The sequence below is a fragment of the Coregonus lavaretus genome (assembly GCF_964263955.1).
Source record: "Coregonus lavaretus genome assembly, chromosome: 5".
NCBI classification, from domain to species: Eukaryota; Metazoa; Chordata; class Actinopteri; order Salmoniformes; family Salmonidae; genus Coregonus; species Coregonus lavaretus.
This window is the reverse complement of record NC_139992.1, coordinates 68147702-68167731: the sequence shown is the minus strand read 5'-3', so window position 1 is coordinate 68167731 and position 20030 is coordinate 68147702. Positions and strand designations below refer to the sequence as shown.

Below are 20030 nucleotides of genomic sequence, written 5' to 3'. Positions count from 1 at the left end.
TGCATACTTGTGAACATGTAAGGACTCTTCTTGGCCAACGTGTAGATGTTTGTTCACTCGTATGATCTGATTTACAGACCGGTGCCAAGTCATTTCATGATAGCGGTGTGTAAGGGGAAATCTTGGTTTTACTATTTAATTTCTACCTTTACGAGCAGAACATAAATCCTTTTGGGAATAAACAACACATTCCTGCCCTCAGAACTCCCTCCCATCTATTGTGTTAATGATCCGCCTTTTCTATATGCTTAGTTGGTGAGTGATTTTAAAGATGGTAAGCTAGAGAGTATTCTTATCTGGGCCTGTGCCTGGCATTACCAAAGACATGATGTCATTTTCTTTCTTTTTTCCCCCCATTACCACTGGCACTCATGTAAACAGCATTAACATGGAGTGGGCTGGGTTGGGTGATATCTCCTATTATCACCACATCTAATCAACATTTTGACAGAACAGGGGAAAACAAATCACTTCAGGGCATTCCACAGCCTGTGATCTGTTCAATGTTTATCCAGAGCCTCAAATGTGTGTTATCTCAGGGTGTGGATGCCCCCAATCGGCCTGGCAGGGGTTCCTAGGGAGGAGGTCCTCGGAAAGGGGTCCTGTAGCTGACCTGGAGGACGACACAAACAATGGTGTGCTGCATCTGTCCCAGGGATGACATAGCAGAGATTAGCCTAGCTTTACAGTTTACAACAATGTGTTACATTGTCTTCCTCCTGCTCAGTAACAGTTCACATATTGACAGAGCTCAATAACCAGTCCCTCCAGGATTTTGCGATTCTGCAAGGGCTCGCAATTTTAACCAATCACCGCATAAAATGGTTAAATCAAGCAAAACGCCGTCAGCGCATTTTGTTGATAAATTTGACAAAATCATTGCAAATTGCCACGAAAAAAGCTAAATCAAGCATTTTGGGCCACAACTATAAAATAAAAAATAAAAAAAAGAACGGCACGAAATCCTGGAGGGACAGAGTTAAAACTGATTTACGCTTTATCCGGTAAATGCGATGCAGAGGCTCCGTACAGCGGGTGTGTAATTGCGAAGCCTCCGGAGGCTTGCGGAGGCCAAATCAAGATCCGGAGCGCATCGCTGTGCAGCTCCCGTATAGCTCCGAATTGACATAATTGGTTGACGGTAGGTGGGAGCGGTACATCCTGTATAAACACAAACTCACTTCCTTGACAACAGCTCCGCAAAGCGCAAGAAGTATGAATGTCCTGACTTCTGCAGAGGCTGCATCGCAGTAAATGCTGTACGGCCAATGCGGACGCGGAATGACCATAAATCGGCTTTAATACTGATGGGGGAAAAAATTGGTACAGTTACATATCACAATATTATTTTGGATAATATATTGATACTTTGACTACAAATATAAATTAGTAAAAAATAAATAAATATATATATTTATAGTTTATTTATTATATATATTTTAAATTATATTTTACTAAATTAGGTAGTGTTAGCTAGCTCTAGTTGGCTTTACCTGCACCGAAGCTCCAGTATTTTTCATCCTATAGCTTGTTCTACATCTTCTTTTTAAATAGTGAACATGTTTTCAGCACTTTTATTTCCATGACTGATCAAAACTATTTTTCTAATTTTCTCTCTTGTCTCTCTGCAGCAGACAAACACTGAGTGTACGAAACAAAACATATTGAGTTGCACCTCCTTTTGCGCTCAGAACAGCCTCAATTCGTTGCGCATGGACTCTACAAGGTGTCGAAAGCATTCCACAGTGATGCTGGCCCGTGTTGACTCCAATGCTTCCCAAAGTTGTGTCAAGTTTGCTGGATGTCATTTGGATGGTGGACCATTCTTGATACACACGGGAAACTGTTGAGCGTGAAAAACCCAGCAGTGTTGCAGTTTTTGACACACGCAAACCGATGCGCCTGGCACCTACTACCATACCCCGTTCAAAGACACTTAAATATTTTGTCTTGCCCGTTCACCCTCTTAATGGCACACATACACAATCCATATCTCAATTGTCAAAAATCCTTCTTTAATCTGACTCCTCCCATTCATCTACACTGATTGAAGTGGATTTAACAAGTGACATAAATAAGGGATCATAGCTTTCACCTGGATTCACCTGGTCAGGATGTCATGGAAGGAGCAGGTGTTCCTAAGGTTTTGTTCACTGTGTATAGTGAGCAATATGTTTGGAACAGGAAATCGCAGTATCGAATTGCAATACATATAGAAAAGTGAGAATCGCAACGGTGTGAGTGAAGACAAATACACAAACTTGTTCGGGAATTCAAACCATTGCAAACTCCATAATCAAAAACAGTTTCAGTAATTAATGAATTAATGCATTTCTTAAACTCCTGTAATAAAGAAAGATAAATGTATGATCACCAGTGTTTTTGTCCAGATAACACTAAGATTAGAGGGCGTCTCCACGTTAGGACTAAGCCCTCAGTGTGATGAGGGAGTATCTCTTACTAACACAAGGATGAGATGTCTCCTGCTATGTGTTGACTCCGAAAGGGAATGCACTATATGGAACAAATCTTCAACGATTATATTGCAAGCAGGAATGGTTTCTCTTACAATACTTATCAATTTGTTTCCAAGGTCTAGCCTTACTAGGCTAGAGAGTCAAGTTATGGAAGCTGTATTATTTCCCTCTCAAATAGAGTACCACAGTATGAGTCATAATACCCATAAAACCTAGCGGTCAAACAAGGAAATTGTTCCAATCGTTTTTCCACCATTTCCCATAGGGGATTTTAGAAACACTTAAAATAAGGGCTGTGTTTCGTGTAGGCTTACCCTGGTGTGACGTTTTGATAACCGTGTAAATCTCTCTAGGACAAGGTGACTTTGATAGGAATGGGCAACCCTCCTTTAAGATTGCACATTCAGCAAATCACCAGGAGAGGGAGTTCCCTTTGAATCCATTTACCATTCACTCTGTTGGTGGTGCTCATAAAATTAATCATAACTTCAGAATTAGCAGAGAGGCCACTGGAAATGTTATGTACTTGTAGACCATATTGTTCCAAACAATATGTCTTAAAATGAACAAAATCCAAAAGGATAGTTTGGAGACATTCATATTTGTTATGTTGAATCAGTGAAAAATGTATTTCAGAATCTAGACATACTCCATAAGTTAGAGCACACTATAAGGAGTATAATGTTGTCTGTATCATGTATGGATCATAAGGTCTTACAGGAGGCATGTATAGGTTTAAAAAGGGCCTCAAATTGCCAATTTCATCATGATTTGAAAAAAACAATGGTTTGTGATACAAATGTAAAAAGCATGTTAAATATTGTACCTTCCAATTAAGTTCCTAAGTGAGAATTGCCTGAACAAGCTGAGATACCCAACATATTTTCTGCTCCCACTGGTGTGGAATCACCCATTTGACAGTTTGATCTTCATCTTTAGCTAACTGAAGCATCTTTCCATTGCATCTCCAACACAAGTCTGTCCTCACCTCTAGCGGCACATTACGAATGACGTCCTAGTTCACTTTACTAGTAGTGCTTGACTGGGGGGGTTTCCATTGTCAATGGCTCTCTCACCCAGCAGTCGTGCCCATCCTTTTTCCTCCAGCAGTGTGCAGGTTTGAGTTGGCCCTGGCGTGGCGGACCACTCTGGAGCCCTGGCCTGCTATCAGGAGGAGAGATGAAGTGCTTTTTGCTCCAGCCTGCAGCAGGATTAGGTCTCTGTGTGCAACCTGAGCCTGTACAGAGGAGCTGTCATCTGAGGAAGAAAGGTCATCTTTGTCAAGCTGCTGCTGCAGGAGACTTCCATTCTGAACATGTCCGATGACCAAGTTCAAAAGGCAGTTTGCAGTTGCACATATGGATAGACTGTTTGTTTCTCCAATGAATACATTGTAATTCATTCAGACTAATTGTTTGTGAGATGCATGTATTCTCATCATTTTCCATTAACTCTATAGTTGATCTGTTTGTTCTGTTTGATACCGTCATAAAAAAAAGAGGTTGTCAGGTGTTTTACTTGGGGAATCCCAGCTTTACGTGATGCTTCTCACCTGTGCCCATCAGAAGCTGAGTATTCCAACCTGAAGTGCGATATTGATTTAAAGGTTAAGCTTATTTATCTTACTAGGTGACATTTAGCCTACACTAAGGTTGCATTGGACCTTTTTAATTCTCAGTCTGCTATACTACCCACTGGCTTGTTAACACATGCACACTCATTCAAATTCCTACAGTTTACGCCAGGAAATAGGGTGGACTGCTGCTCCTTGATTTACTGTAGTCTAAATCTCTGTATTGCTGAAGGTTCCTCAGACAGTCCATGCATTAATACAGTGGTGGGGAAATATCTTGTTAATATTTGTGTAGCGGAGCGCTTTAATGGGGCGTTGGATAGGATATACTTCATTCCCATTGCAGCTGTGTCAGTAGTAATAAGCTGCAGCAGCAATCCCATAACCTGCAGTACAGGCCTCATGGTAAATATTCAACATAAAACACCGGGCTTATGCCTTAACATACATGTGTTTTCTTTCTGAGATACCTCTTGCACAATCTATCATTTTATATATACTGAACAAAAATATAAACGCAACATGCAACAATTTCAAAGATTTTACTGAGTTACAGTTCGTATAAGGAAATCAGTCATTTGAAATAAATAAATTGGGTCCTAATCTATGGATTTCACACGACTGGGAATAAAGATATGGCATCTGTTCGTCAGAGATACTTAAAAAAAATAAAAATAAAGTAGGGGCGTGGATCAGAAAACCAGTCAGTATCTGGTGTGACCACCATTTGCCTCATGCAGCATGACACATCTCCTTCACACAGAGTTGATCAGGCTGTTGATTGTGGCCTGTGGAATGTTGTCTCACTCCTCTTCAATGGCTGTGTGAAGTTGCTGGATATTGGTGGGAACTGGAACACGTTGTCGTACACGTCGATCCAGAGTATCCCAAACATGCTCAATGGGTGACATGTCTGGTGAGTATGCAGGCTATGGAAGAACTTGGACTTTTTCAGCTTCCAGGAATTGTCTACAGATCCTTGCAACATGGGGCCATGCATTATCATGCTGAAACATAAGGTGATGGCGGTGGATGAATGGCATGACAATGGGCCTCAGGATCTCGTCACGATATCTCTTTGCATTCAAATTGCCATCGATAAAATGCAATTGTGTTCGTTGTCCGTAGCTTAAGCCTGCCCATACCATAACCCCACCATCACCATGGGGCACTCTGTTCACAACGTTGACATATCGCTTGCCCACACGACGCCATACACGTGGTCTGCGGTTTTGAGGCTGATTGGACTTAATGCCAAATTCTATAAAACGAAGTTGGAGGTGGCTTATGGTAGAGAAATGAACATTAAATTCTCTGGCAACAGCTCTGGTGGACATTCCTGCAGTCAGTATGCCAATTGCACACTCCATCAACTTGAGACATCTGTGGCATTGTGTAGTGACAAAACAGCACATTTTAGAGTGGCCTTTTATTGTCCCCAGCACAAGGTGCACCTATGTAATGATCATGCTGTTTAATCAGCTTCTTGATATGCCACACCTGTCAGGTGGATGGATTATCTTGGCAAGGGAGAAGTGCTCACTAACAGGGATGTAAACAAATCTGAGAGAAATAAGCTTTTTGTGCGTATGGAAAATTTCTGGGATCTTTTATTTTAGCTCATGAAACATGGGACCAACACTTTACATGTTGCTTTTATATTTTTGCTCAGTGTAATATAGCTTTGCTTTTATTGGCACTTCAAAGAGCTTTTGAAACATTTGGTTGCACCATCAGTAGAGGTAAGGAAAGGGTTAACCCCTCTCTCTGTACATTCGGAATAGTTTTTCTAGGTGTGTCCTAATCTGAGGAAAATCATGGAGTGGTGTGACACAGAGCTATGTTCAAACTGAACCACAGGGCTTACACACAGCACACCCGGCTATGTGTCTGCTGGAATTCAGGTTCACCTTGACACCAATGCTATGACCACAGGTTGGAGAATTATAGTAGAGCGGTAACACTCCCAAGTGCCAGGTGTGTTATTATCCTGTTGTAGATACTGTGTAGTACAGAGGTATTATGTACACTGTAGTTAGCAGTTAATTCAGTGTCCAAAGGGGCTGGGTTAACTATTGTTCTGCATTGCTCATTGTTGTTTCAGCCGGGTGGACATTTGGAGTAGACGTTGGCAATAAGTTAATCATCAGAGAAAAGTAAATGGCAGCAGGAACCAGGATGTGCACCTGCTGCTCTCTCACTCTGCCCCACCACCACCACGCTGTCACAGGAAGTACCATGCACTGACTCGGTCAAGTAAACACAGACATTGTCCCTTCCCTCACATACAGGGTGTGGTGGGTAAGACTTTTGAAAGGACATTGTAAATAAGAATATGTTAGTCGTTTTCTGACTGACTTTTGCGTGTGCTGCGAACTGCACTCAACATTGAATGGTTGCAGAGCATTTTATGTCTAGAATACTTTTTCCTTACTGGCTTAACTATAGTCTCAACTTTCTATACTGTTAGACACTGTTCTTTTAGGAGTGTACTGTTCGCTGTATGTATAGGGAAGGCATCAGCCATCTCTGTCTTGTTGTAGGCGGTAGCAGCGTCATTAGTGCTGACTGTGTAAGGGACAAAAGTCTGCCAGTGGTGACGGTATGTTCCCCTCTGTCCCCCTGCTTCGCTCCGTTTGCTCTAACCCACAAGCCCTGAAAATGAATTCCTCATACCAGAGGCTGTGTGATTACTCATGTATGTTGTAAAATCTGAAACGGATCCTTTGTTCACAGCAGTGGACTGCCACTCCTCTCCTTCCCACTTTATTTCCTGTGTGTGAATCCTGGAAAGTGGAGAGCGAGTGAGAGTAGAGACCGTTCGGCCCCACCACTGTGGCCAGGGGGACTCCCAAGAGTGGCTACTCCATAGAGAATGATAGAGGCCTCTAGTGGCCAAAAGGGTGTGTGCCATTGAGGGCTTCCACCATTTTAATGTAGTCAACTGGGTGGGACTTCCAACTTCATTACCTGATCCCTCCTGGTGACCCTGTTGGAGTCATGTCCAACCATGTCATCAGCAGGGATAAGCCAATCTTAAAGAAGAAAATTGACTACTTTAAAAGTGAGAGAGCCTCAATGGCACTGCCCATGCTGTCACAGACACTATAATGGCACAGATACAGAGTTGAGGCTCTATCGCTATGGGCTACTCCTTTCCGTCCCCTCCACAAAGTGTTATGCTTTCCATTTCCTATCTCTGTTTCGGTCTATTGGTGGCAAGAGGAATGTGTCTGACACACTCCACCCCTCATCCAGCCAGCAGGGAAAGGGAAAGGGGGATACCTAGTCAGTTGTACAACTGAGTGCATTCAACTGAAATTTGTCTTCCACATTTAAGCCAACCCAGCGTAGCTTGAGAAGAGAGTGAGGCCCGGCCAGGATCTGGGCTCTCTCCAGCCACCTGGGCTAGCACTGGGCTGGAGACTGGAGGGATGGGCGTGAATACTAATTCAGCTGCCTCAATGCTGCCTTTTAAGCTCTTTGGCACAGGGAGAGACCGACTAGTCTGGGGCTGATTGTGATTGACTCATACTGTGTTTCATTATGTGATTACAAATAAGTACATCAATAACTTGTGTTTTCAGCGTTACAGAAGATGAAGTGGTATCAGAGACTTTTTAGCCGCTCAGCAGGATACGAGAGGTTAATCAGAATCTGCGGGCCATTTGTAAATAAACCTGTTCAACTTGTCTCTACTCCAAGTTCCTTTGATTATATGTGACCGAACAGGCACGATTCAATTTGAAATTGTGTTTTTTTACATTGGATAAAAGTGGAGACTCAGAGCTAGAAAATGGTATATCATACACCACAGTTGAGGAACAATGGGAAAGTAATTCTGCTTTGAAAGTTGATAAACTTGTAACCTCACTTTTGAGAAAATGGCCCTTGGTTTTGGTTTTGGTACCTACTGGAGAGCTCTTCTTTGTCTACACCCATTCAGCATCGTTCACAACCTCTTAAGCTTTAGCCCCACCCATCTCTTAAAGGATTCACATGTGAGGCTACTGTATGTACTAAACAACCAAATATTTCAAGACTAAAGGCTGGCTTATACTACGGGTGTGTTCGTAAATTTAATATGGATTGCCAGAGTGTGCTCTGGGCGTTCGTAAACTTAGAGCGTTGTCAGATTTGCCGTTCGTAAATTCAGAGCGTTTCACTCTCTGAGCGTTCAGAGTGCACTCTGGACGCTCTGGCCGAGGAGTAGGGTTGATCCAAGCGTTCTGACCTAACAGCAGTCAAGCACCCAAGCTAACTGGCTAATGTTGGCTAGCTTGCTAGCTACTTCCAGAACAGCTCACCATTTTACTCACCCTAGCAGAGCTGATTAGGTTATTTTTATGTAATCCAGAGCGTTGGTGACTGCAACTGTGCTACTGGCAACAATTAAATTACGCTTTTTTTGCCAACGTTTACTGACACCGGCCATATTCAACGGGTGTTGAGCGTTCGTAAATTTCGTCAGTTATTCTGCGCTTTGGCACACTCAGACGAGAGTGCTCTGAAATCGGAGTAGATAGCCAGAGCGAATTTACCAGCTATGTCTATTGACAGTTGTCGCAGTGACATCATAAACATTCTATTGAAATAGTTACTTGCATAGTGGAGTATTTTGTTTAGACATGTAGCTAGCTAGCTAAACAATGAACCATAATCCCAACTCATAACGTTACTACCCTGCATTAATCTGCAGGTAGCTAACCAACCAGGTTCAATGTTAGCTAGCTAACATTAGGCTATAACTAGCAATTGAAATGACTTTCTGACAAAATTACAAACGTGTAATATCTGAAAATGTAGTTAGCTAGACTCTTACCCGTATACATGGATGGACACTTCTCCCTCGCTGTCACGGATGCCATGGTTGCCCTTAGTTTGAAGATGTAATCCAGAGACAGGTGTGTGTTCTCTTTTAGACTCCGTCTGCATATTTGCAATCAAAATACAGAATTTTCTCAATTTCCTTAGCTATCATACTCTAATTCCGCTGATTTCAAAACTCGGTCCTCCAGAAAGTGGAGAGCAACACTTATGCAGTTCTACTACATGATATCTTTCAAAATGGGGCGGCAGGTAGCTTAGTGGTTAAGAGCGTAGTGCCAGTAACCGAAAGGTCGCTGGTTCTAATCCCCGAGCCGACTAGGTGAAAAATCTGTCGATGTGCCCTTGAGCAAGGCACTTAACCCTAATTGCTCCTGTAAGTCGCTCTGGATAAGAGCGTCTGCTAAATGACTAAAATGTAAAATGTAAAATGTAAAATCAAAAAAAGCTGCGTTAAAAAGTATTACCTACACATACTGACCAGCACATGTTATAGACAGAAGCGTGCTACATGGCAGACCAATCCAAACTCATCTCTCGGCATGTCCAGCTCACTCATTATCTCAGCCAATCATGGCTTGCGTGACGGTTGCTGTCTTTTCCCGTGGCTAAACCAACTAGGCTAGTAATTTTAACAATTGTATTCTTATTTACAGATAGCATACAAGTTTGTTATTAAGCATTTTGATAATAAATAAAAACAAATGGCGCTCCTGTGAAGTAGTGACGCGCGACATACGCCTAGTTTCTTCAAACGAGTCACGTATCTGATTCCAAAATGGAATTCCGCCGCATTCTAACTTTCTCAAACACAGGGTTAGGGTATGGCTTCTTTGTCACAATTAAACAGCCAGTCAGTGTCTTTTGCTTTTCCAGAGTGATTCATTCATTGTTTATTTCTTCAAAGGTAGTTTCAAAAGTAGGTCTACTTGACATCGTTTTTGTTATCCAACCAATGTATATGTTTATCTGGGCCTATGTTTTTGTAGAGCATGCTAGCAGGAAGTATTGGACCTATTCTGTGCTCGGTTTATTCAGGACTGAATAACTTGGCAGCATGCTTTCTTTCCTAATTACTGTATGATCCGCACCAGGCCCTTTTCCCCCTCCCACAGCATGTTTTCATTTGTTGTCTTTGTAGAGCTGCTTACATAATGTGCTCCTCCTGATCCAGCGCTCTGTGCTCGCTTTATTGCCCTGGTGCGGCGCGGCCTTCTCTGGTTAGTTTCCCCCTCAGCTGCTGACTCATTTCCCACAGTGGTATGTTTTAGGGGGGAAGGGATAACGGGAGAGTTGTGTGTGTGTGTGTCTACAGCAGCCCTCTGTGGTGATTGAAGGTGGATGACGTGCAATTATCAAGCCAGGCGTGCTGAGAGACGGGCTTTCACAAGCCGTGGAGAAAGAGAAAATATGAAGCAGATGGCACTATTGTTTACCAAGCCACTTCACAGCTTCTGCCACTCCATTAAAGATTTTAGGGGCACAACATAAAACAATTAAAAATAATGCTACATTAATTGCCAAGCTTTTAGCCTAGTAGTCAAAGGAAAGGCAGTGAGCTTGACCGATTGATCTGAATCTGCTTGTCCTGGTCGGTGTAGGCAAAGTGATGTTCACTGAAAGTTGGGCCTCCAGAATTGGAACCAATGGTGACCCTTACCTGCCCAACCTCCAGGCCTGCACACAGAGATCAAGGTAAATGGGGGATTCACATGGTAACTGGAGATCGGTGATAACAACAGCAAGCTGTGTTTTTTCGGCACTAATAAAGAGATTGATTTCTGAGTCTCTTTCTTGTGTCTACCACACAAGACAGTGTTTGAGTGATTAGGTTTCAGCCGCAGAGAAAGGAACGTTGTGCTGAATAGCTGGAGTATTCCATGGCAACAGGAAAGTCGGACAAAAAAGTGTGAGGAAAGAAGCCAAGCTAAACCACTGCAACGCTGCTGAGTCCAACTAAGGCCTGGGATTCATCCTCCGTTCTACAATTACATTTTCTATTGCATATTCTCCACCTAATTACTGTAAACCCCCAAAACCAAGCCTTTTTCATCCTTAATTAAATTTCTGTCTGCTTTCGTTTTATTGATTTGTTTGGATTTTAACTGGCTATTAAATCCCAAACTGATCTTCCTGGTTGTTCATGTAAATACTGACTTTGTAAAGTGCACTGTTCTCAACCTTTAAAATGTGTGTGTCAGATAATCCAAGGACTGATGTACTTTGACTAAACAGTTTTCATTTGAAATACCAGAGAGCATTTTTACATCCTGTATTAATTGGCAAATCCACTCTAATCTGAATACTTCATGGCCTTGCCTTTGTCTCCAAACTTAAGCATTGTCTGTCCAGCTAGGAGAATAAAGACAAAGGAGAGGATGCAGAGGATAGTGTTCAGCTAAGACAACATTATACCCACAGACACGGTCAAAAGCTAGATCTACCTCTCTAATTAAATGAGGAGGAGAATAGAGCTGGGCTTATAGGAGGGGATGAGGCTTCATAAATAGCATTCTTCCCATCACCACAAAATTGTGTACAAACCCTTTCGTTTCTAATCTGTTTACATGGGAATGTTCTTGTGAGAACCCATAGTAGTCTACACAGACAGTGGGTGTAGGAGACGACTGACCGCCTGGTCTGCCTGGTTCCTCAAGTCCAGACCCGCTTCCGGATCCAGACCTCAGGCTGGGCTTCCCAGAGTGGAAATCTTTACTGGATTACATCATGCAGACTTCTCACTACTACTCCATCCAAGCTTCCAAATGAATCCAGTTATAATCCTATAGCCTTGCTCAGTCACACTCTGCCAGCCTCAGCAGACAACAACCTCTGTTTCTCTCTGAGGATGGCTTGCTTTAATCTCCTGGACCATACATCCGCACCACTCGCAACATCTGGGGAGCACTTGGAGATCACAACGGCTATGAACCGCCATGGAGAGAGAGGATTAGTCTTTCCCAGTTAGACATCTAACTTCCCAAACCATGGAGTGTTAATAGATGCCAGGCTTTACGTCTATCCTCTGGAGAATGACTACGCCAGTTTTTGTATGTCTCTGGTGTTCTCTACTCGATGAAAGTGCTCTGACTGTAACAGTGGTCCCTCTTTTCTGAGCTATTCATTGAGTTGTAATAACATAGTGACGGCATTGGGTAGGGTCCAGACACTGTGGATGCATGAGGTAACAACTACTCTGTCCATGTATGGAGAGCACTATTTCAGTGAGGTCACACTTGAAGCTGACCCCATGCCTTAGAAATGAGGGAGAACAGAATCCACTTTAGACTGAGTTCATTCCTTTGGCTTTGACAGTTGTAGACTCGTCAGCATTCCTCCTCTTTTAAACCCAAACATATCTGCAGTTTCCCGCAGTTCTTAAGACAGAATGTCCTAAATATATCAAAGCTGAAGAGCGAAGACTGCTGTATGTGGGCTGCTCTATTCTTGACTGTCCCTCCATCTTCGTGATCAGTCGAGCTTACTGTGTTACTGGTGATGTCCCAGAGCAGAGCAGATCTGAGCTCATCTGTAAAAAGCAGCTTTGAATTCCCATCTGGCTGCGCTGCTTGCTCTGGCTCTCTGTCTCTCTGGCTGGATATCACATTGTGACTGAAGAAGAGAGGACACGCCATAAAGTCCTTGGAGCCCACAGCCCAGGCTGCTTTAGATAGGTTGGATACATACACTACATGACCAAAAGTATGTGGACACCTGCTCGTCGAACATCTCATTCCAAGATCATGGGCATTAATATAGAGTTGGTCCCTCTTTGCTGCTCTAACAGCCTCCACTCTTCTGGGAAGGCTTTCCACTAGATGTTGGAAAATTACTGCAGGGACTTGCTTCCATTCAGCCACAAGAGCATTAGTGAGGTTGGGCACTGATGTTGGGCGATTAGGTCTGGCTCGCAGTCAGCGTTCCAATTCATCCCAAAGGTGTTCGATGGGGTTGAGGTCAGGGCTCTGTGCAGGCCAGTCAAGTTCTTCCACACGGATCTCGACAAACCATTTCTGTATGGACCTCGCTTTGTGCACAGGGGCATTGTCATGCTGAATCAGGAAAGGGCCTTCCCCAAACTGTTGCCACAAAGTTGGAAGCACAGAATCGTCTAGAATGTCATTGTTTGCTGTAGCGTTAAGAGTTCCCTTCACTGGAACTAAGAGGCCTAGCCTGAACTATGAAAAGCAGCCCCAGAACGTTATTCCTCCTCCACAAAACTGTACAGTTGGCACTATGCATTCTGGCAGGAAGCGTTCTCCTGGCATCCGCCAAACCCAGATTCGTCCGTCGGACTGCCAGATGGTGAAGTGTGATTCATCACTCCAGAGAACGTGTTTCCAGTGCTCCAGAGTCCAATGGCGGCGAGCTTTACCCCACTCCAGCCGACACTTGGCATTGCGCTTGGCTGCTTGGCCATGGAAACCCATTTCATTAAGCTCCCGACGAACAGTCCTTGTGCTAACATTGCTTCCAGAGGCAGTTTGGAACTCGGTAGTGAGTGTTGCAACCGAGGACAGACGATTTTTACGCGCTACACGCTTCAGCACAATGGCGGTCCCATTCTGTGAGCGTGTGTGGCCTACCACTTCATGGCTGAGCCGTTGTTTCTCCTAGAAGTTTCCATTTCACAACAGCACTTACAGTTGACCGGGTCAGCTCTAGCAGAGCAGAAATTTGACAAACTGACTTGTTAGAAAGGTGTCATCCTATGACGGTGCCACGTTGAAAGTCACTGAGCTCTTCAGTAAGGCCATTCTACTGCCAATGTTTGGTTATGGAGATTGCATGGCTGTGTTCTCGATTTTCTACACCTGTCAGCAACGAGTGTGGCTGAAATAGCCAAATCCACTAATTTGAAGGGGTGTCCACATACCTTTTGTATATATAGTGTACCACCCACATGAATAAATACTTACATTTACTATAGAATACTACAGTACATACTATATACTGTAATTCTGTAGTAAACTGTAGAATACTGTACTACACACTGTAGTATCCATTGATCATGTGTAGTACTTACTATATAATGTTGTAGTATACTGTAGAATACTATAGCAAATACTACAGGAATGTCCACAGAAACATGACACTTTTTTAAACTATAGTAAATACTACAGTATTTCATTTGCATATACCCTGCCCATTTCCCTCCCCCATATCCCATGTTTGCCACCCATAAGTAAGAAACCTACATGCCAAGTATAGACCATATTGTGTTCCATACAGGTTATAGAGCAGAAGCTCTATAACCTGTAGTCCTACCTACCTACCTACCTACCTTCCTACAGGTTATGGAAACTTTGCTATTTTAATATTTTTCCAGTAGGTTTCACTTCTATGTCAAAGATAATACAACAAAAACACAATAGTAAATACTACAGTAATGTCTGCAAAAACACTATAGTAAATACTGCAGTATACTACAATCCGCAAAAACACTACACTAATTACTATAGTGTATACTACAGTTTTCTTTTACTACACTATTTATACTATAGTTAACTGTAAATACTACAGTGAATACTACAGTAAAGTCCGCAAGAACACTACAGTAAATACTTTTGTATTTATACCATAGTATGCTATAGTATTTTTTCATGTGGGCATTTACTATATCCTGAGTCACTCCCAGCAGATGGTTATCTCCAAAATGAGGAGAACAGCTATGAAAACTCACCTTAACGTGACCCTTGGAGTGTTTTGTAGATTGGCTTATGGAAGGAGGCCATGTCGGCCGACTAATACACGCGGTATGCTGAGTAAATATACTGTGATGTTTGATTTAATCACAGAAATGGCCGCGGTAAAGACCCACCTGCGATGAAAGCTGGCAGAGGGCAGAAGATCGGGGACTGAATACAGGCTTTCTGTCCGCTGTTCATGTTATCTCTTCATTTTAGCACTGAGGATTACCACCTGTTGCCACAGAGCATTGCTCTTTTCCTCGCAGCTGTGGCCTACCTTTTCACGGGTTGTGCTTTGCTTGCCATAATGTGTGTGCGACTAGGGTCCTAACAAGAAAACAGCCACATCGTCACTGAACTGAGACTGAACCAGACTGCTATGTTATGTCTGCTGAAGTCATAGGTTCTTTAAACCTTAATGAAATCCCTGGAACAGTGTCTTTGTGCGTACTGGCATTTGTATGCCTCAGCGCGTCTGTTTGCTGTAAACTGGGTGAGACACTGAGCTACCTCACTGTCCGAAAAATAACAGAGACAGAGGCCTCTTTCACTGGCAATACAAAGGGAGAACAACTGTTGATGGCACTGGGAGCGCTTTTTTATTGATAACTAATGAAGGGTTAGAGTTTGTGACCTCAAGGCCTAGTCTGCTTGATATTTATTGAAATTCATAACCACAGTAGAGACAGATAAATAGAATAGTTTAGAGCAAAACAGGCCTATTTTAGAGAATAACACTAGTTTTATGAGTACAGACAGACAGAAAATGTGTCTGGCCCTTATTACAGAGAAACTTTAATGAAAACTTTTTTTTCCATTGAAAACCAAATGTTTTTGGCTTAGTTATAGTGGAACGCCAATTCTGGTCTTCATTTTAAAAGTTTGTTGCAGAAGTGATATATTTTGGTATTTTCGTGGTAAATGTAGCTCTTTTTGCCCCTAGCATTCCAACTCTACCATTGAAATCGTGATGTAGAGGCACCTACGTCATCTCAAGGGAGGGGTTCAATATGAAATACACTCCCTTCTAGATGTGCTGGGTGGTACCACCTCAAGGCTTTCTATAAAAGCAGGTGACAGCACGCCTTATTTGGCAATGGTCTTGGTAAGTGTAGTGTGCCAATATATTTAGCATGATGCTTCCTTGACTAGACTACTGACGTTACACAAAATTCAAAAGGCAGTAAGGCACATTTCCAAATATGACCAAATGTAAATGTTTTTGCTTACCGTTTACATCTACAGTATGTGCTTTTACAAAGAAAAAAATTAGTTTATATCCGTAGCTACATCCATCGTAACAAGAAATAGATGGCAATGATGGTCATGTCAACTCGTTGTATCTTTTCCCAACCACTATGACTGATTGGTGGATCTGTCCACTAAAACAGTTGGCTCATAGTTCAATGGTTGTGAGTTCTAATCCAACATGTTTTATCCATTACATACGATATTCATCCCGTGCCCACACACTAATTCTGAAAAGTGAAAGCATACTTGTGAGAGGGTTCGCCCTGGTAGTAGTTATAGGTTTTTATACAGTACCTAAAACCAATCTGAGTTAATTTGACAATTGGAAAAAGAGCTACTGCGTAAATACTGCAATGCGGGTTGGATTGAATTGAGCCCCTAATCTTAATTTTCAAGGTGATGATTGCATTTTTCTTCCCAACACAATACCGTGATAAATGTGAGTACAGATTTCAGAATTTTTTTGGCATCCCATGGTGGATTCAAACCTACACCACAAGTAGCAATAGATGTCAGGAACTCGGCGCTTTACCACTGTGAGCTAGCTAACTGTCCAGAGCCGTAATTGTTCGTGATGCACATAATTTTATTATCAGAGCGTGCCAGTATGGTTTAGTGAGAAAGTGTTGGGATCAGGTACAACTACGTTTACCCACCCCCAAAATGAATATTTATGAGACATTTTTTTTTGGCGGGCAAAGGCTGAAATTGCTTGTTGTTGGAGTGTGGGGAAGCTGTGGTGAACCTAGTTGTAAGCCCTCTGTGCTTGTGTTTCCACACTGCAGGTGTTCAGCACCTACTCTAACGAGGAATACGACCGGCGCAATGATGAGGTGGACCCCGTGGCAGCGTCGGCTGAGTACGAGCTGGAGAAGAGGGTGGAGAAGATGGACGTATTCCCTGTGGAAATTGAAAAGGGTCAGTGTTCTCGTCTGTATTTCATCTTTCCTTTATTAATCCAAGTGTCTCTGAGTACCATTGAGATTTTTTTACAAGGCCTCCCTGGCAAAGAGCAGCATCATCATGATCATCACAAGGGTCCAGAGGATGCAGTCCCATCCATCCATTCTAACTTCCCATACTTGTTTGTCCCACAGGAGACAACGGCCTGGGCATCAGTATCATAGGGATGGGAGTGGGAGCTGACCAGGGCCTGGAGAAACTGGGAATCTTTGTGAAGACCATAACAGAGCGAGGAGCGGCTGAACGGGATGGCAGGTGATGCCCCGCCCCCTGGGGGAACGCGCTGCACACTACTGTGCTTACAGAAGCGTTCAAGTTTTAACCATGTTTTATCCTTGGCAGTTAAAATATGTTGTACAGTAGACACCTGGAACTGTCTCTGGATGCATAATAGGACCATCACAATGATCCACAACACTGCCGGGATGTCAAAGGGTACAAATGCTTCATTTCCCCATGGTCTTCAGACACCATTTCTAAGCAACTGGCTGTATTTATAACCCTGTGAGGCAGCGAAAGAAAATAGCTCCTTCCGCTTCCCAGGGAATCTGGCCTTATGTTGCGCTGCCAGCTGGAAGAATTTGTTAACTGAAAAAAGGAAAGAGTTGCTACAACATTGTTACAGTACATCCCTTGTTGATTACACGCCCTCTTTCCAACATACGGTACGTCTTAAATGTCTTGCTTTATGATTGCATGTTGTCCTTTCCACTAGGATCCAGGTGAATGACCAAATAGTGGAGGTGGATGGGATCAGTCTGGTGGGAGTGACTCAGCTGTTTGCTGCTACAGTCCTGAAGAACACTAAAGGAACGGTCAGGTGAGCTGTGTCCAGCTCCAGTAGGCCTTTTGAAATAAGTCGTTATGATCCTAGGTGTGACTAGCCTCGCCCACAGGGTTCTAGGTTATCTGGCAACGTGAGATTAAAGGTGTGGCAGTCCGGTAGCCTACCAGTAAATTACCTCATAACTATCTTTTTAAAGTGGTTAGGTATGACTGGAGGGAAATGAATATCCTTGAGAAATGTATATAGAATAAATGGGTTTGTTTTTATTATTGTATACTGATTGTGCCTCAGGCCTACACAAAGAGAGCAGCCCACACGGGGCACGGGTGAATATGTGAATGATTCACCATAGGCAAATGAAACGCACACACTAGGAAAAGTTCAATAAACAGCTTTAATCCGTTTTGCCTTACATTACAACGACTCATATCAGCATGAGTCAGTTATTATGATTGCTCTAAGCCTTGGCATACCAGTTTAGTTTAAAAGGGAATGCAATTGACCAGCCAGGCGTCTGCTGGTACTACCACTCTCCACGCTGACCTACCACGCTCTCACACAAACAGCTTTCTGATTGGCCGGGAGAAGCCGGGGACACAGAGCGAGGTTGCGCGTCTGATCAGCGAGACTCTGGAGCAGGAGAAGAGCCAGCAGGAGCAGCAGCACCTGGACGACCCCTACGAACAGTCCACCGAGGAGGTGAGTCACCTGGGCGGCCTCACCCAACACTGGCCCCTGGCCATGTGGTTAGCCCAGTCCAGTCACACAGTGAGTGAGCATTGTGTGTTGTCACCCTGGGGCTGTGTGGGGGGGATCTGGCTGCTGGAGCCTGCTGGAATTGTGCAATATTTGCTTTTCAAAAGCACAAGCAACCACAAGCCTTTATTTATAAAGGAACTGGGCACGGAAAGGTAGGGCTCCTGGAAAAGCGAGACAAAGCTTAAGCCTATTGGATCTCATAAAAGGTGATATACATGTCCCGTTATGGAACATATTTCATACGCATGCATCTACTTGAATACCGGGCTACTCGTGTACAAGGAGCTGTGTGTTGGTAGTGGGTGACAAAATGGGCAGATATTTGACCGCTTCTGTGTAGGTATGCAAATCAATGAGTTGTGTGGGGAATTATGTCGTGTTTTTCCCTGTGTTCTGTTTTGCCTCATGTTTGGGGTTGGTTGTGTGATGGAACATGTTGATGCAGAGATGAGTTTCCTTCTGATACAGGCCTCCTGCTGGGCTCTCTGCAGGCTGTCACGGTAACACTGGGATATGATGTAGTGATTACCCATACCTCCCCCCTGAGTGCCGAGCCGCAGGGCGCCACGTGGGCGTGGGCAGGTGATTGGCTGTGTGATGTCATTGTGTGGTTGTGGTTTGTTATGTTTCAGGAGGAGCACTACGAGGAGGAAGACGGAGAGGAAGAAGATATGCTAGGGTCTAGTTTCTCTGGTGGAAGGACGGTGGAGGTGTTTGACCTGCCGGAGACAGAGGCCATGTTCATGCCCTTCAACATGGACTCCACACAGATGGGCTTCAAATTCCAGGAGGTATTTCACCTGATAGTATTATCACAGGTTTATATTATGGTGGATGTGTCATTGTTTGTGTGAAATGTGTTTGTTTTTGTTACTTAAATGGTTTATTTCTTTACCCTAGCTCCAACTGAAACACAGCATAGGAACAGCTGAAATAAACCAACTGAAGGAAAAGGTATGTAAATCTGAAGAACAAGCTACTGTTTCATAAACATGAGTACAAATGGATCAATGCATGGAGTGCAATCTGTCGCCGCCCGGTGACCAACCGTAATTATCGTCTGTCTGTCTCATCTGACTGACCGTAATGATTTGAATATGTTAATTGTACTAGTAGATGAGAAGCCTAAAAATACATTTCACTCTTCCTCTACAGCTAAGGGCGTCCGAGGAGGACAAAGCATCCAGGGAGTCGAGGGTGGCTGAGTTGGAGCAGAAGATTGAGGAGAGCAATGAGAAAATGTTGAATCTGGAAGGGTACTGGCTAGAGGCCCAGGCCCTGTGTAAAACTGTCAACGAGCACCTGTCTGAGACCCAGAGCCAGTACGAGGCCCTGGACAAGAAATACAACAAGGCCAAGAAACTTCTCAAAGATTACCAGCAGAAGTGAGTTGAGTTCACTAAGGGTCCAATTATTAAGTCTCGACTTCAGCTGAGTGAGTTTCTGTGTTGACCTGTGCTTCCCTCACTCTGAACAGGCTGAAGGCTTCGTTCCACTTCCTCTACGCTGAGTCATGTTGTATAGAAAGTACAGTACAGTGCATTCGGAAAGTATTCAGACCCCTTGACTTTTTCCACATTATTATATTACATTATATTACATTATATTACATATATTACATTATATTACATTACAGCCTTATTCTAAAATGGATTAAATTGTTTTTTCCCCTCATCAATCTACACTCAATACCCCGTAATGAC

The 20030-nt window shown here is 43.3% G+C and overlaps 1 protein-coding gene across 4 annotated transcripts in view; it reads left to right on the top strand.

Moving 5' to 3' along the window:
- Nucleotides 1-20030, top strand: part of LOC311130103 (neurabin-1-like) — a 38241-nt gene that overhangs the window by 3506 nt on the left and 14705 nt on the right. For all 4 annotated transcript variants that reach the window (XM_084162779.1, XM_084162778.1, XM_084162777.1 and 1 more), the window contains exons 3-9: nucleotides 16604-16736; nucleotides 16916-17036; nucleotides 17497-17601; nucleotides 18135-18267; nucleotides 18960-19118; nucleotides 19228-19281; nucleotides 19483-19712. In XM_084162779.1, the coding sequence (XP_084018905.1) occupies nucleotides 16604-16736; nucleotides 16916-17036; nucleotides 17497-17601; nucleotides 18135-18267; nucleotides 18960-19118; nucleotides 19228-19281; nucleotides 19483-19712 (935 nt within the window). The remainder of the gene's footprint in view (nucleotides 1-16603; nucleotides 16737-16915; nucleotides 17037-17496; nucleotides 17602-18134; nucleotides 18268-18959; nucleotides 19119-19227; nucleotides 19282-19482; nucleotides 19713-20030) is intronic.